This window comes from Zonotrichia albicollis, chromosome 30 (genome assembly GCF_047830755.1).
Source record: "Zonotrichia albicollis isolate bZonAlb1 chromosome 30, bZonAlb1.hap1, whole genome shotgun sequence".
Lineage (NCBI taxonomy): Eukaryota > Metazoa > Chordata > Aves > Passeriformes > Passerellidae > Zonotrichia > Zonotrichia albicollis.
The window spans coordinates 3261752-3277867 of NC_133848.1; the positions used below are offsets into that span (position 1 = coordinate 3261752).

A 16116-nucleotide genomic window follows, 5' to 3' on the forward strand; every position below is an offset into this window, starting at 1 on the left:
GGCACTGGCATCAACCCACACCAGAGCCACCCACGCAGCCACCAGGGCAGCAATTTTAATTGCTTTCCCCCGCTGATGAGGCCTGGGGGCTCATTATGGCTCTGGCAATGAATGGGGGCCTGAAAAGGTGGCTCTGTAATTGCAGTGGGCACCGAGCTCTGCCCCAGAGTTTGGGGTCAGGGAGGAGCTGGGGGGCTCTGGGGCAGCCCAAGCACAGGGACCTGGCCCTAATTCCCATTGTGTCTCCCCTGGCACCATCCTGTGCCAGGGCTCCCTATACCCACAGTGCCACTGGCATGAGCAGAGGTTCTGATGTGCTTTGGAGGGTTTGGGGTGCCAGGGCTCCTACACCCACAGTGCCAGGCTGGCATGAGCAGAGGTTCCAAGGCAAAGTGGGATGTGCTCTGGAGGGTTTGGGGTGCCAGGGCTCCCTATACCCACGGTGCCACTGCCAGGCTGGCACTGAGCAGAGGCTCCCAGGCACAGTGGGATGTGCTTTGGAGGGTTTGGGGTGCCAGGGCTCCCTATACCCATGGTACCTGTGCAAGACAGGCATGAGCAAAGGCTCGCAGGCATGGTGGGATGTGCTTTAGAGGGTTTGGGGTGCCCCTACCAGGCTGGCACTGAGCAGAGGTTTCCAGACATGCTGGGATGTGCTTTGGAGTGTTTGGGTTGCCAGGGCTACACCCACAGTGCCACTTCCAGGCTGGCACTGAGCAGAGGCTCTGAGGTGCTTTGGAGGGTTTGGGGTACCAGGCCTCCTTACACCCATGGTACCACTGCCAGACTGGCATGAGGAGAGGCTCCCAACATGCTGGGATGTGTTTTGGAAGGTTTGGGGTGCCAGGGCTCCCTATACTCATGGTGCCACTGCCAGGCTGGCATTGAGCAGAGGCTCTGATGTGCTTTGAAGGGTTTAGGGTGCCAGGGGTCCCTACACTGCCAGGCTGGCACTGAGCAGAGGTTCTGATGTGCTTTGAAGGGTTTGGGGTGCCAGGGCTCCGTGGCTCTGCTGCCTTTAACCTCCACTTGTCATTTTTCATGTCCTTTCCCAAGGGCAGGGCTGTCTGGGGGGGGTTTGAGGTGTTCAGTGCCACCAGTGGTGCCTCTTCCTCCAGTGCCACCTCTGCCTGGGCTCTCTCCTTGCTGCTGACCTTCCAAACCATCACTGGTGATACTGGTCCGTACTGGGAAGCTCCTGGGTCCGTACTGGGAAGCTCTTTGTTCAGAGTGGGGGCGGCCAGGCCCCTGTGGCCCCTCTCCCCAGCCCTGCCTCTCCCATATGGCGCCCATTATGGGATGTGTCTGACAAGGAGCTCTCCAGGTGTCGCTGGGATAACGATTCACACTCCGAGGAAGGTGGCAAAGATGATTAGCTGCCTTTCTATCAACCAGCACACGGCATCAGCTGCTCGGGGGTGGGGGCTGTGGATGTGTAAGGACATGCACACCACGAGCTCGGGCTTTGTCCTGCTCCTAATTCCAATGGACTCCCGGGCACCTCTTTGTGTGCCTTAGTTTCCCCAGCTGTAGCACAGGGATGCTGTTATTGCTTTGACTTGTGAGACGCCCCCCGAGCAGCTGATGGAGCTCCTGCATTAGCGAGAGGTGAATTGTGCAGGTCTGCCGGCAGCTGGGCTGCCACGGAGAGGGCAGGGGAGCTGTCAGAGCCGGGGCCCTCAGGGGATGTGAATAAACAAACCCTCCGGACACAGGCATGAGGTGCAGGGTGCCTGGGGTGTGTCCTGGGGGCTGGGAGAGCCCCGAGGTGTGGGGAAGGGTCTGTGGTGCCAGCCTGGTGTGGGCAGGACTTGTTCTGTGCTGACGTGTTTGTGCCCCATGATGTGGGTCTGTGGTGCCAGCCTGGTGTGGGAAAAGGTCTGTGGTGCCAGCCTGGTGTGGGCAGGGCTTGCTCCACGCAGATGTCTCAGTGCCCTATGGCATAGGGAAGGGTCTGTGGTGCCAGCCTGGAGTGGGGAAGGGTCTCTGGTCCCAGCTTGGCATGGGCAGGGCTTGCTCCATGGTGATGTGTCCCGTCCCCGTGGCATGGGGAAGGGTCTCTCATGCCAGCCTGGTGTGGGGAAGGGTCTCTGGTGCCAGCCTGGCATAGGCAGGGCTTGCCCCATGGAGATGGATCCATGCCCCATGGCATGGGGAAGGGCTCTGTGGTCCCAGCCTGGTGTGGGGAAAGGTCTGTGGTGCCAGCCTGGCATAGGCAGGGCTTGCTCCATGCAGATGTGTCCGTGCCCCGTGGTATGGGCAAGGGTCTTTGGTGCCAGCCTGGAGTGGGAAGGGCTGGCTCCATGCATGTGTCCATGCCCCATGGCCTGGGGAAGGGTCTCTGGTGCCAGCCTGGCATGGGGAAGGCTCTCTGGTGCCAGCCTGGCATTGGCAGGGCTTGCTCCATGGTGATGTGTCCGTGCCCTGTGGTGTGGGGAAGGGTCTGTGGTGCCAGCCTGGCATGGGCAGGGTTTGCTCCTGTGTCCGTCCCTTGCCCTGTCTGCATTGTGTCTGTGGGGCCTCAGGCTCTTCCCGCTGATGTTTTTAATAAAGTTTTAATAAAGTTTTAAATAAAGACTCATTTAGTGAGCAGATCCCAGCATCCCGGAGCTTGACACGGGCACACTGCACACCCAACCCCTGGAATTTCTTCAGCTCTTTCCACATCTCCAGTACTGCTGGAAAGAGGGGCAAAATAGGAAAACGAGAGGGAAAGGAGCTGCTGGGATTTCTTCAGCTCTTTCCACATCTCCAATACTGTTGGAGAGATGAGGGTTTGAATCCTTTCTTCCCGAGGCAGGGTGGTAAGGTAACCCTTCCTGTGGCAGGGTGGTAAGGTTTAGTCTTCAATCTTTGCCTTACAAGACCAAATAAGAGGGGCAAAATAGGAAAATGAGAGGGAAATGAGCTGCTGGAATTTCTTCAGCTCTTTTCACATCTCCAATACTGTTGGAGAGAGGAGTAAAATAAGAAAAGGAGAGGGAAAGGGGCTGCTGGGATTTCTTCAGCTCTTTCCACATCTCCAATACTGCTGGGGATATGAGGGTTTGAATCCTTTCTTCCCGAGGCAGGGTGGTAAGGTAACTCTAAGAAGGGGTTTAGTCTTCAATCTTTGCCTTACAAGACTGAATGAGAGGGGCAAAATAGGAAAAGGAGAGGGAAATGAGCTGCTGGAATTTCTTCAGCTCTTTCCACATCTCCAATACCGCTGGAGAGAAGGGTAAAATAGGAAAAGGAGAGGGAAAGGAGCTGTTCTCAGCTGTGGGAAGGCTGTTCTGTCTCACATTACATCTCCCCAGGTCCCTGCGATCCGGAGGTGAGCCCTGCCTTGCAAAGTGACGGAGCAGAGGTTCCCCACGGGGGAAACTGAGGCACGAGCGGAGTCTGGCACCCAAACGGGGGCAGCAGAGGTGCGAGGACGGGCTGAGCTCCCTGTGCTCGGTCGGGGTGCGATCACCGGGGTCCCTCCGGTCCCGGGCCGGCCGCGGGCGCTGCGGGCAGAGCCGGCGCTGCTCTCGCCGAGCCCGTCGGGATTATCCGTGCTTAGCCGCACCATCTGTTCCTCAAACTGCCATCATTATGTTCAACTCGGGAAGAAAACGGCCCCTACAGAGAAGCAATTTGTTCGCTGACTAAACCTTTCAGGCTCCCCGCGCACGGAGAGCTCCGCGCTCGCTTAAACAAGCGCGGGGAGAGCGGCCGGAGCGGCGTGGGGAGGGCGCAGGGCTGCCCTTAATCCGATTACAAAACATAACAGCCTTTGAGGAGGAGGAGGAGGAGGGAGGGAGGGTCCATTTCACACCCGACCCCGACGTCTGAGGGTCTCGCAATGATCTCACTGCAGCGGATTTGCTCGCCGGCGCAGTGGGGTTGCTTTTGAGATGCGCTGCGAGGAGATCAAAAACGGAGAAGGGGGATGGCTGGGAAAGGGGAGGAGAGGGATGGGGAAAAGGGTGAGGTGGGTCAGGGGTCTGCAGGGTGAAATAAACAGGGGATGTGGGGTTGGGGTCTGCAGGGGATGTGGGGTCAGGGTTCTGCAAGGGGATTTGGGGCTGGGCTCTGCAGGGGGATGTGGGGTCAGGGTTCTGCAGAGGGATGCAGAGCTGGGGTTGTGCAGGGGATGTGGGGTCTGCAGGGGCATGTGGGGTTGGGGTTCTGCAGGGTCAGGGTTCTGCAGGGGGATGTGGGATTTGGGTTCAGCACTGGGATGTGGGGTGAGGGGTCTGCAGGGGATGTGGGGTCTGCAGGGGGCTCTGGGGTCAGGGTTATGTAGGGGGATCTGAGATTGGGGTCTGCAGGGTCAGGGTTCTGCAGGGGGATGTGGGGTCTGCAGGGGGATGTGGGGTCAGGGTACAGGGGGATGTGAGTCAGTGTTTTTCAGGGGGATGTGGGGTCAGGATCGGGGTTCTGCACTGGGATGTGGGGCAAGGGTTCTGCAGGGAATGTGGGGCCGGGGTTCTGCAGGGCCAGAGTTCTGTAGGGGGATGTGGGTCTGGGTTCTGCAGGGGGATGTGGGATTGGGGTTCAGCACTGGGATGTGGGGTCAGGGTTCTGCAGGGAATGTGGGGCTGGGGTTCTGCAGGGGGATGTGGGGTCAGGGTCAGGGGTCTGCAGGGGGACATGGAGTCACGGTTCTGCAGGGGGATGTGGGGTTGGGGTCTGCAGGGTCAGGGTTCTGCAGGGAATGTGGGGTCAGGGTACAGGGGGATGTGGGTCAGTGTTTTTCAGGGGGATGTGGGATCAGGGTCGGGGTTCTGCACTGGGATGTGGGGTCATGGCTCTGCAGCTCATGCAAGGGGCGATGGGCACCAGCCCTGCTGCACCCTGCACCTCCCTCCTCGTGTCACACGGACACGGGGACAGGGACGTGTCCTCCCCTGTCCCCTGAGCCAGGAGTGGGGCTGAGGTCCCTGCACAGACCTTCCTCAGGGCCTGCAGCGGCAGCAGGAACGCCTGACCCACTTCCCTTCCTTTCGTCATGGAATTTCAGTGACACCAAGGCTTTATTGTGCTGATTTCACCATTTTCTGTAAGGGACAACGAAACTGGGGAAAGTTTAAAGTGATACTTTGCCTTATATCAAAGCAAGATGTTATGACTTCCTGCTGTGTTTTACAGTGATGTTTTATGATCACAAACAAATGCTTTTCATTAAGAATTCCATTAATGCATTGAATTAATGAAATTTTGTCCTTCTTTTGAAATTTTGAAATTGAAATTTTGAAATTTTGTCCTCCTTTTTGTCCATTCAGCTAAAGGAAACCCGTGTGCTTCAACAGCAGCAGATACCAGCACAAGAGAATCCCACCTGTGGCAAAGCATTTCCCCCAAACTTTGCTGTGCTGTCCCTGCACCCCTGTCCCCTGTGGGGCTGTGTCCCCTCCTCAGGGATGGTGACACTGGCAGCTGGGCACACCTGTGCCCACAGGAATCCCACGTGGTGAGTGCCAGTCTGGCACAGGAGGTGTGGAAGCGTCTGGCAGCCACCCCAGGCTCGTGGGAGATGGGACCCCAAGGTGTCCCCGACATTGGGGACCCCCAGCACATCCAGAATGGCCCCTCTAGGAGCCCTCTGGGGCTGTGGCCCTGCTCCAGTCACTGCAGGGCTCTCTGTGGGATCCCTTGAGGGTTCCAGAGTGTTCCAGTCTGCTCCCAGGGGAGTGGGAGCCCCTCTGTGGGGTGCTGGGCAAACTGGGGGGCTTTGCCTTCCTCACTGGATGACACCTGAAGGAAACAGCCAGCAGGGCTGGGCACGGGCCATGAGAATTCAGGGGCAAATCCAACAAAGCTACCAAAAAATCCATATATTTTAATTGCTATGTGCACAAAAATATCTGTACAAAGTCTTTGCTGCTTTCTGTTCAGCCTCCTGGGCCCACTCCCCACCACAGCCATCCTTCCTCTCCCCATTGCCTCCCTCCAGAGAGCAGCTGATGGGGAAACTGAGGCAAGGAGCAGGGAGGGGACGTGGCTGAGCCAAGCCTGGACACCCTGAGCAAACGCAGGGATCCTGCAGCTCCTCTTCACCCTGCAGAGGCCTGGGGACACCCAGCTGCTCCCAAAAACGTTTGGCTGGCTCTTGTTGGAAGGTTCAGGCTGCCAGAACCAACTGGCACTGGCCATGGCACACCCCACAGAGAGGTTTTGGGGTTGTTACACCAAGGTGCTGATGCCCAGCTCCTCCTTTCCACTGGCACTGGGCTCAGATCCTTCCTCAGGCACCTGCACCAGAGACAAGAGAGGGGCAGAAATGGGCCTTGCTCAGAGAGGGACAAAAATGGGCCCTGCTCAGGGACAAGAGAGGGGCAGAAATGGGCCCTGCTCAGGGAAAAGATAAGGGCAGAAATGGGCCCTGTTGAGGGACAAGAGAGGGGCAGAAATGGGCCTTGCTCAGAGAGGGACAAAAATGGGCCCTGCTCAGGGACAAGAGAGGGGCAGAAATGGGCCCTGCTCAGGGAAAAGATAAGGGCAGAAATGGGCCCTGTTGAGGGACAAGAGAGGGGCAGAAATGGGCCCGGCTCAGGGCAGAGCGGGGCTGGGTGTGGGCTCAGCTTCCACCAGGAAGGTTTAGATGGAAGTTTGGGGGAAATTCCACCACTGGAATCATCCAGCACTGGCACAGGCTGCCCAGGGGAGTGGCAAAGTCTCCATCCCTGGATGGATTTAAAGATTTTTGGGGACATGGTTTAGTGGTGACCTCGACAGCATTGGAATGGTTGGACCTGGTGCTTTTAGAGAGGAGCACCTAAAACACCTAAAGAGAGTCAGGGATTCTCTGCCCACGGGCATTTACTGCAGCTCTCCTGCCCTAAATGCTGCTGCAAGAGGAAGAAGCTGTGGGGAAATACCCAATCCCTGCCGCTGCCTGAGACCCAAAAATCCCTTTTTACCACCAATTCCCAGCTTTACCTCCTGCAAGCCGGGGCTCTCCTTGTACTGGGTGTCCGCGCAGCACCTCGGCACCTTGATTTTCAGGATGGTTCCTGAGGACACCCAAAGCCGGGCGAGGGCGGCTGAGAGCGGGGCGGCCGCTGCCCGGGCTTCCCCTGCCATCTAGCGGCGGCGGCGGGGACCGAGACCGGGGAGCGGGGGGAACCGGGGGGAGACGGGACCGGGACTGGGGGGAACGGGGATCGGGGGCAGCCGGGACCGGGGGGAGCGAGGGGGAACCGGGGGGAACCGGGACTAGGGCGGTGCTGGGACCGGGAGGAGCCGTGGGGAACCGGGTCCGAGGGGAGCCGGGAATCAGGGTGTGCTGGGACCGGGGGGAGCGGTGGGAACTGGGACCGGGGGGAACGGGGACCGGGGAGGAGACGGGAGCTGGAACTGGGGGGAACCGGGATCGAGGGGTGCCGGGACCGGGGGGAGCGGGGAGAAGCGGGGAGCGGGGGGGAACCAGGACTGGGGGGAGCCGGGGGCAGCCGGGATCGGGGGGAAGCCGGAGGGAGACGGGACCGGGGATGAACCGGGACCGGGGGAAACCGGGACTGGGGGGAATCGGGACCAGGGGGAACCGGCACCGGGGGGTGCCAGGGGGAACCGGGATCCGGAACCGGGGGGAGCCCAGACCCCCGCGGGGACCCCGGGAGAAGAGCGGACCTGGGGAAAGCTCCGGACACAGCAGGGAGCACGGACCGGGGGGAGCACGGACTGGGGAGACCCCCGGCCAGCGGGGAGTAAAGCCCCATGGATGGCCCCGGCCCTGCATGAGAAACGCAGTCCCAAGGGGAGCCCTGGCCCCGATCTCGGCTGGGTTTGCCCAGTGCTGAGCACCCCTGGCTCTGCGGGAGTGGATGCTTTGCTTTGAAGCTGCTCCTGCCCTTTCCCCCAAACCCATCCATTCCCTGCCCCTCCGTCCCTCTGTGCTGGAGGCAGAACTCACCCGTGATCCAGCCCCCGAGCGTGGCAAGCAGCAGGGTGAGGAGCAGGGCACTGAACTGCATGAACGCTTGGTCAGTGACTGTCCGGCTGCCCTGGGCCACCAGTGGGAACACCAGCTCCAGCCTGCATGCCAGACAGGGGACAGGCTTTGGGGAGCTGCTTTTGCTTGTTTTGGGAGCTTTGTTTGGCTCATATCTCTGGGTTTTGCCTCCTAAAGGGCTGCTGTACCAGGGGAGTGGAGCAGCTCTGATCTCAGGGGTTGTGGTGACCCCAGCTTGGTGCATAAGGCACTGGCAGCCCCGATCCTGGCTCCTCTCACCTGTAACCAAAAGTGTCAGCGGTGGCCAGCAGCGTCAGCAGCGTCCCCAGCAGGGCCCCCAGCACCCCGGGCAGCCCGTGGGTGTTGTGCACCCCACACGTGTCCTGGATTTTCAGCTTGGAGTGCAGAACAGGCTGGGGAGAGCACAGGGAAGAGCTGGTGGTGGGCTGGGATCAGCTGCCCAGGCGTTTGCGGGTTTGGGAGCCGATCCCTGGGCTGGGATCAGCATCCCTGGGGACTCACCGTGAAGAATCTGAAGCCAAGGGGGGTGATGAGGCCAACCAGAAACCCTGCGATGAGGGCACCAAAGGGGGTGAGCAGCATCTCCCCAGCCATGCCCATCACGGCCATGGCAGCCAGGGTGGCATCCTGGAGCTGAACCTGATGGAACAAGACACGGTCAGGGGAATGGACTCCATGGAAAGCACCAGCATGGGGCTGGGAGAGGGGTGTTTGTCTTCCTCAAATTGGTGTAGCCATGATATTTTCTGAAAAATCCTTTCCTTAGGATTTTTCCTCCTGAGAAGCTGAGGGGCCTCAGGAACAAAATGTAAACAGTGATTATCTGCTGCTGTGGAATGCAACAGGTGCATCTGGGATTGGTCTCATGTGGTTGTTTCTAATTAATGACCAAACACAGCCCAGCTGGCTCAGACTCTGTCTGAGCCAAAAGCTTTTGTTATTCATTCCTTCTTTTTCTATTCTTAGCTAGCCTCTGATGAAATCCTTTCTTCTATTCTTTTAGTATAGTTTTAATATAATATGTAACCATGTTCACAGGGGTCTGAGGAAGAGGGAAGAAACAAGGATCTGACTCCATGTTTCAGAAAGCTTGATTTATTATTTTATGATATATATTACATTAAAACTATACTAAAAGAATAGAAGAAAGGATTTCATCAGAAGGCTGGCTAAGAATAGAAAAAGAAGGAATAATAACAAAGGTTTGTGGCTCAGACAGAGTCCGAGCCAGCTGGGCTGTGATTGGCCATTAATTAAAAACAACCACATGAGCCCAATCCCAGATGCACCTGTTGCATCCCACAGCAGCAGATAACCATTGTTTACATTTTGTTCCTGAGGCCTCCCAGCTTCTCAGGAGGAAAAATCTTAAGGAAAGGATTTTCCATAAAAGATGTCTGCGACAATAATATATATAATAAAATAATAAATCAAGCCTTCTGAAACATTGAGTCACATCCTCATCTCTTCCCTCTTCCTCGGACCTCTGTGAACACGGTCACAAATTGGTTCTTAATGAACCTTAATGAGCCTAACAGGCCTCCCCTTTTTCCCTGGGTGTGTTCAGGCCTTCTCCTACAGGACAGGGTGTGGGTTTGTCCCAGGACAGGACTGACCTACCATCCTTGGGGTGCTCTCCTCATAGAGCACAGGAGAGAGGATGAAGGTGGACACGGTGCTTGCCACCAGTGAGAAGTAGGAGTTGAGCACTGCCCAGTTCTCTCCATCGTGGTGGACAGTGGTGGTGGAGGTGAAGCTGGGCCAGAAGATCCACAGGTAGATGGTTCCTGCAGGGAATAGAACAGGTCTTGGTGCTGGAGTTGATCCCTTGTGGGACAGAAAGTTCCTGTGAGGGCCAAGAGATGCACGAGGCCACAAGGGAGGTTCAGATAGAACACAAGGAAATGGTTTTTCTAGAAGAGGGTGGTGCAGCCCAGACAAGTCCATAGGGAGGTGCAGGACATCTGTCCTTGATGTTTGCAGCAATCTCCTGCTCAAAGCCACACCCTCAGATTGGTGACAACCCTTCCACCACCAGCTCTAGGTGCTGCAGATTTGAGCTCCATACCAACCACAGCAAAGACATCCTTGTGGTGCCCCTTATCCTGCTGCTCTTCCCTCTTCCTCTTGTCCTTATGGGGCTGGTACAGGACCCGTGAAACCATCAGGCCAAAATAAGCACCAAAGGTGTGCACAGTCAAGGAGCCTCCACTGTCGCTCACCTGGGGAGTGTGGAAAACACGGAAAGTGCAGGAATTGGGGTGATATAGAAACCCAGGGCACCAGGAATGTTCCTCTGTCTGCTCTGGGGTGCCCTGACCCCCAGGGAGCACTGACTGTGACCCTCATCCATGGAGAAAGTTTCCTAAACTCCAGAATAGACCAGAATCCACAAAAGTGTGAAACAGATAATAGAGAGTAGTGTAGGTTTATCTCTTGGTGAGAAATTTAGGGTTTGGGATTTTTAGTATGCAAGATGGAGGGCACAGAGTGTCATCCTGGGTTTCTTCTTCCTTCTTCTTCATGGGTTTGGGTGGCGTTTTGTAATTGGGCAGAAAAGTCCCCATTGGGATCAGTTATTGGGTTAAAAGGGAAAATAATCCAGGTGTCAGCTCTTAATTGGATAGTTTAGTCTTAAAAGACCTTGTAACAAAAGACTGTTGGCCATTTTGTGCCTTCTACTGAAAAGCTGCTGAACTCACAGCAATGAGACTGTTTTACTGATAAGAAATTAGGAAATAATAAACACCTGAATCTGAACATAAACTACTGTCTCAAGTGCCTTCAATCCAGACCCAGGAAACCAACAACAACCAGTGCAAATACTACAGCAGGGTGAGGGATTTGCCTCTCCAGATGAGGCAGAACTTGCCAAGAGGAGCCCAAACCCAGGGCCAATCCCTGTCCCAGTGGGTGACTCACCCCCATGAGACTGAGCAGGATGAATTCATTGAGGGTGCACAGGGTCACTTCCAGCAGGGCCAGCAGCAGCATCTGCACAGGGCTCACCCTGCCCAGGACAGCTCCAGTGGAGATCAGAACAGCTGCGGTGCAGAAATCAGCACTGACCATGCTGGGAAGGAGAGGAAGAGTGTGAGACTGGAGCTGGCACTGCCAGGGGTGAGCACAGGGGCTGGGGAGAGCTGGCAGGGATCAGGAGCTGAAGAGGTGCTGGTGGCACAGGGATGGCTGGGCTTGAGGCAGGTGGGGGGCAGAGTGCGCCCCTAAATCCCTTGGCAGGGCTCACACAGCCCTTGCCAGGGTGAGATGTTGGATGAAAGTTTGACAAGAAAGCCTCAAGCATTTGGCAAGAAGAACTGAAGGAGTGCTGGATTTACCCTTGCTTTCTGGAGGTGAATTATTTACAGATTTTACTGTCTCCATGCCCAGGTTTGGTTTGGGCTCTTTCAGAGGACACACCTCACCTCTGCTGGGGCAGAAAAGGAGCCTCCTTTGCACTCTCCAGGTGCTCAAAGTATCCAGACAGGCAAGAAATGGCCCCATCCCTTTCACCCCAAGCCCTGGAGCACTGCTGGGTTCTCAGGCCACAGTGGGGACACCCGGAGGTGGCTCTTTGGTCACCTGGGTAACTTCAGTTGCCCATAAGAAAATGAGCACAAAACCCTTCAGGAATCACCTTCCCCCAGCCTAGAGCTGCTCAGTTCTCCCCCAAACCCTGACAGAGGCAGGGGGGAACCTTCATCTCCTGCACCCTGGGGTGAGTTGGGTGTTCCAGGCTGCTCCAGTGGAGTGGGGAAGTGCTCAGAGGTGAAAATATCTGGGTTTGGACACAAACACCCCAAACCCAGCCAAGCCTCAGCACCCAGAAATGGCCCCAGCGCTATTTTGTGTTGGAAAGGATGAAAGTTTGACAAGAAAGTCTCACAGATATGTGTGCTTAGCTTTAAATGTAGAGTCTGATGAAGGAATAGAGATGGAAGCAAGTTTTGATACAGAAGAAAAGAATTGCTGAGCCAATTTTACTGGCTAACCAAGGAGACAAAGGGTATTTCATGTTAGTTATGAGGGGTTTTATGGCTTAGAATAAAGGATAAACCCACCCCAAACATGAAGATGTTTTTACCAAGCAGAAAGATGGCACAGGCAAACAAGGCAGCAAAGTTGCAAGCAGAAAAAAGGTCTCAGAATTTTCCACTGCAAGAAAATGGAAAACTGAAAAACTGAAAAACAACTTCCAGCTTAAGCTGTAATGCACTGACTTTTAGTGACTGGAGAGCAGTAACATGAATATGGTAATTATAGTAGTTATGATAGGCTAGAGATAATAGTTAAGGTATAGATTGGTTCTGCTGTATTGAGATGCTCAGCAAAGTATACAATGCATTGTAACCAAAAGGAAAATTTATAATGCATTGCAACCAAAAAGAAAGTTTATAATGCATTGCAACCAAAAGAAAAGTATATAACGCATTGTAACCAAAAGAAAATTTTATAATGTAATGTAAGCAAAAGAAAAGTATATCATGCAATGTAACCAAAAGAAAAGTGTACAATGCATTATAACCAAAAGAAAAGTTTATAATGCACTGTAACCAAAACCAAAGGGTCTGCAGGCCTGCCTGCAGCAGGAGCTGGCAGCTGTAGGCACAGCTCTGTCACCCACAATCCTGGACTGCTGTAACTCTTGGATACAATCAAGTGCATTTTGTATACAATAAACTGCATTTTGAAGAGCCAACCTGAGTCCCACATCTCTCATTTAGGCTCTTACAGTGGTACTCAAAGAACCCCGTCCCACTTGTGTGCAAATGCTCCTCCAAAGCAGAGCCCCGAGTTTTACAGAGGAGGGAGCCCGTGTGCCAGGGCTGGGCTGGGCTCAGCAGCTCCCTCCGGCCTTACCTCTGAGCTCCCACGGAAATCTTGCCGCTGAGGAAGAAGAAAAGCATGCCCTGCATGAGGACAGCCCACTGGATGGAGAAGGCTGTGATGAGGATGATGATGGCAGCACTGCCCGGCCCATAGCGGCTGAGGAAGGCCACGAGCAGCCCAAAGCTGAGGAGCAGCTGGACGTGGACATCCTGAAACCCTGTGTGGGGAGAGGCACAGGGATGGGTCTGGGGGCGCTGAGGGAGGGCAAACACCCTCCTGATGGTCCCCAACAGCTGAGACACCCCCAGGTTTGGGAGATGAAGGCTCTCTGCACTTGATGTGAGTCTGGAGCCACGGTGGAAGATTGTCACGATCTCTAGCTGGTCAGAGTGACCCCGAGAAAAGTTGCAAAGTCTCTTTTCCCAGCCCAGCACTTGAAGAAGGAGTCAGGGCTCTTAATTTCTCGGTCTCAAGGTTGTTTATTGTGTCTTATCTATAAAAAATTTTCTCTGTCCAGCAGGACAGTTCCAGGCACTCTGCCTGCCCCTGGGGCAGTGTTATCTTTTTATACTAAAAACTACCTGTACAATGTTTGCAATTACTTCCCAATACCTATCACCTGTGTTAGACAGTGAGCTTCTACCTTAAACCACTCTAAAAGTGCGGAAGATGGAGGCCAAGAAGAATAAGAAGGAGAAAGACTGGACATGCCCAGATTCCTTCATCTTGCTCCCTGAACCCCCATATTAAAAACCCCAAAAATCCATTTTCCACCTTATGATAGCTTCACTATTATTCTACTTAAACTGTTGTGTCTTGCTGATCTTCATATAAGGTTGGTAATTTGCTCCATGGGTCATAATCAAAACCACACAGGTGTTTTGGGTTTCTGAGTCCCCTGGCAGGGGTCTTGGTCAGCCAGGGGGATGTTCTGGGTTCCCACAGAAGATCTTCCTTGGAGATCTGCAGTGGGGAGTGCTAGGGACAGCTACAGCCACCCCGGACCCTCTGCAGCCTCTCCAGGCCACCCCATCCTCATCTGCCCTGTGCAGATATCTCAGGACATTCATCCCACAGCGCAGAAACCTCGGAGCTGGCGGCACCCACCAGAGCAGCATCAAAGTGCCTCTGAGATGTCAGCACCCCTGAAGGCATCCTGCCCCAATTCACAGGATGAGCAGAGAACTGGGGTCAGTCTGGCACCATTTGGTGGCAAATCAGAGGATGGGGGGCCTGATTCTTGCTCGGGCTGGATGCCCTTTGCACAGCTGACAGCTGTGGGGCGGGCTGCTCCGTGAGTCACTGCAGGGTGGGGTTACGTGGGCAGGAGGAACCGGGAGAACCTGCTGGCTGCAAACCCCAGCTGGGGAGCTCTGCACACCCTGAAGTGCCAGGAGCAGCTGCTGTGCTCCACACCAGGCTTGGGATGATGATCCCTTGATTCTCACTGCACTCAGTGATCCCTTCTGAGCTCCAATCCTCCATGGAAGGGGCTCGGTGTGAATCCCCTGGCACTGCAAACCCAGGTGGGAAGCTCTGCACACCCTGCAGTCCCAGGAGCAGGTGAGGAGAACCTGGCAGCCACCCTGGCTGTGCTCCCTACCAGGCATGGGATGATGATCCCTTGATTTTCACTGCACTCAGTGATCCCTTCTGAGCTCCAATCCTCCTTGGAAGGTGCTTGGTGAGAATCCCTTGGCACTGCAAACCTGGCTGGGGAAGCTCTGAAGTGCCAGGAGCAGCTGCTGTGCACCCTTATCAGGCATTGGAATGATGATTCCCAGTTTTCCACTGCACTCAGTGATCCCTTCTGAGCTCCACTGCTCTAACACACACCCCAGCCCCAAATTTCCCTCTTTTGCTGCAAGTATTTCAGAAATCCTTGCAGCGTGTCTGCTCAACCCCTCTGGGAATCACCAGCACCCCACACCTGCAGTCGTCTGTGGAAGGGGCTCAGTGAGAACCCAGCAAACCTGGCTGGTCAGTGGGAAGCTCTGAAGTGCCAGGAGCAGCTGCTGTGCTCCATACGAGGCTTGGGATGATGATCCCTTGATTTTCACTGCACTCAGTGATCCCTTCTGAGCTCCAATCCTCCTTGGAAGGTGCTTGGTGAGAGGCCCTTGGCACTGCAAACCTGGCTGGGGAAGCTCTGAAGTGCCAGGAGCAGCTGCTGTGCACCCTTATCAGGCATGGAATGATGATTCCCAGTTTTCCACTGCACTCAGTGATCCCTTCTGAGCTCCACTGCTCTAACACACACCCCAGCCCCAAATTTCCCTCTTTTGCTGCAAGTATTTCAGAAATCCTTGCAGCATGTCGGCTCTACCCCTCTGGGAATCACCAGCACCCCACACCTGCAGCTCGATGGTGCCTCTCTGGTATCTCTGGAGCCAGTGCCAGCTCTGCAGGTGACACCCAGTGCTATCCCCATATCAGGAGGGTTCTACTCACGGGGCTGCAGGAAATTCGGGTCCTGGCTCCTCTGGCTGCAGTTCAGCTGAGGGGGGCACGGCCCGGGGCTGCCCTCGGGGCTGTAGCGCACCAACACCGCGAACAGGAGGATGAGGAGGATCTGCAGGAGGAAGCACAGCCCCGAGAACCACAGCCTGGAGGCGGCTGCGTGCTCAGGCATGTCGGGGGGCAGGTGAAGCCCTGCAAAGAAGGGGGTGCATGGGGAGGGAGAGCCAGGTTAGGGTGAAACTCCTCCTGCTGGGGTGGCTGCCAGCTACTCCTCACCTCGAAGGGAGTGCCGGGAGCAGGGCAGCGCTGCCAACACGGAAATTCGGGCTGGGATGCCCTGGCACACCTGCACAGGTGATGATGCCACACCAGGTGGCTGCAGGCACTGTGCTGGGAGCTGTGGGCTGTGTGTGTGGGGTCGGTGTTCCTCTCTCTGGGCAGTCTCGGGGTCTCTAGCTGGTCACTGTGACCCCCGAGAAATGTTAAAAAATCTCTTTTCCCAGCCCAATGGTCGAAGAAGGAGTCAGGGCTCTTCATTTCTCAGTCTCAAGGTTGTTTATTGTATCTTATCTATAAAATTCTTTTTAAAAATTTACAATTACTTTCCAATACCTATTACCTATGTTAGAAAATATTTACAGTTACTTTACAATATTTACAAAAAAATATTTACAGTTACTTTCCAATGCCTATCACCTGTGTTAGACAGTGAGCTTCTACTCTAAACCAATCGAAAAGTGCCACCATCACAGCAGAAGATGAAGAAGAAGGAGAAAGACTGGACACACCCAGATTCCTCCATCTTGCCTCCTGAACCCCAAATCTATTTTTCACCCTGTGACAAATTCACTATCATTCTACTCAAACTCTTGTGGCTTGTAGCT

At 55.1% G+C, this 16116-nt stretch overlaps 1 protein-coding gene across 1 annotated transcript; it reads right to left on the reverse strand.

Moving 5' to 3' along the window:
* Positions 1–5672: 5672 nt before the first annotated feature.
* RHBG (Rh family B glycoprotein) lies at positions 5673–15569 on the reverse strand. The gene is made up of 10 exons (XM_074529710.1): positions 15224–15569; positions 12803–12989; positions 10865–11015; positions 10011–10164; positions 9563–9729; positions 8444–8581; positions 8201–8334; positions 7883–8004; positions 6910–6983; positions 5673–6222 (listed from the first exon to the last, which is right to left on the reverse strand). Exons 1-10 carry the CDS (start codon positions 15402–15404, stop codon positions 6154–6156), a joined length of 1377 nt encoding a protein of 458 aa, XP_074385811.1. The 5' UTR covers positions 15405–15569; the 3' UTR covers positions 5673–6153.
* Between the last annotated feature and the right edge of the window lie 547 nt (positions 15570–16116).

Excerpts from the sequence above, each read along its gene's own strand:
- RHBG (XM_074529710.1), bottom strand. The coding sequence starts at position 15,404 with ATGCCTGAGCACGCAGCCGCCTCCAGGCTGTGGTTCTCGGGGCTGTGC. Across the intron at positions 12,990-15,223 it reads CCCGAATTTCCTGCAGCCCC|GGTTTCAGGATGTCCACGTC; the intron begins GTGAGTAGAACC and ends CTCCCCACACAG. Across the intron at positions 8,335-8,443 it reads TTGGCTTCAGATTCTTCACG|CCTGTTCTGCACTCCAAGCT; the intron begins GTGAGTCCCCAG and ends TGCTCTCCCCAG.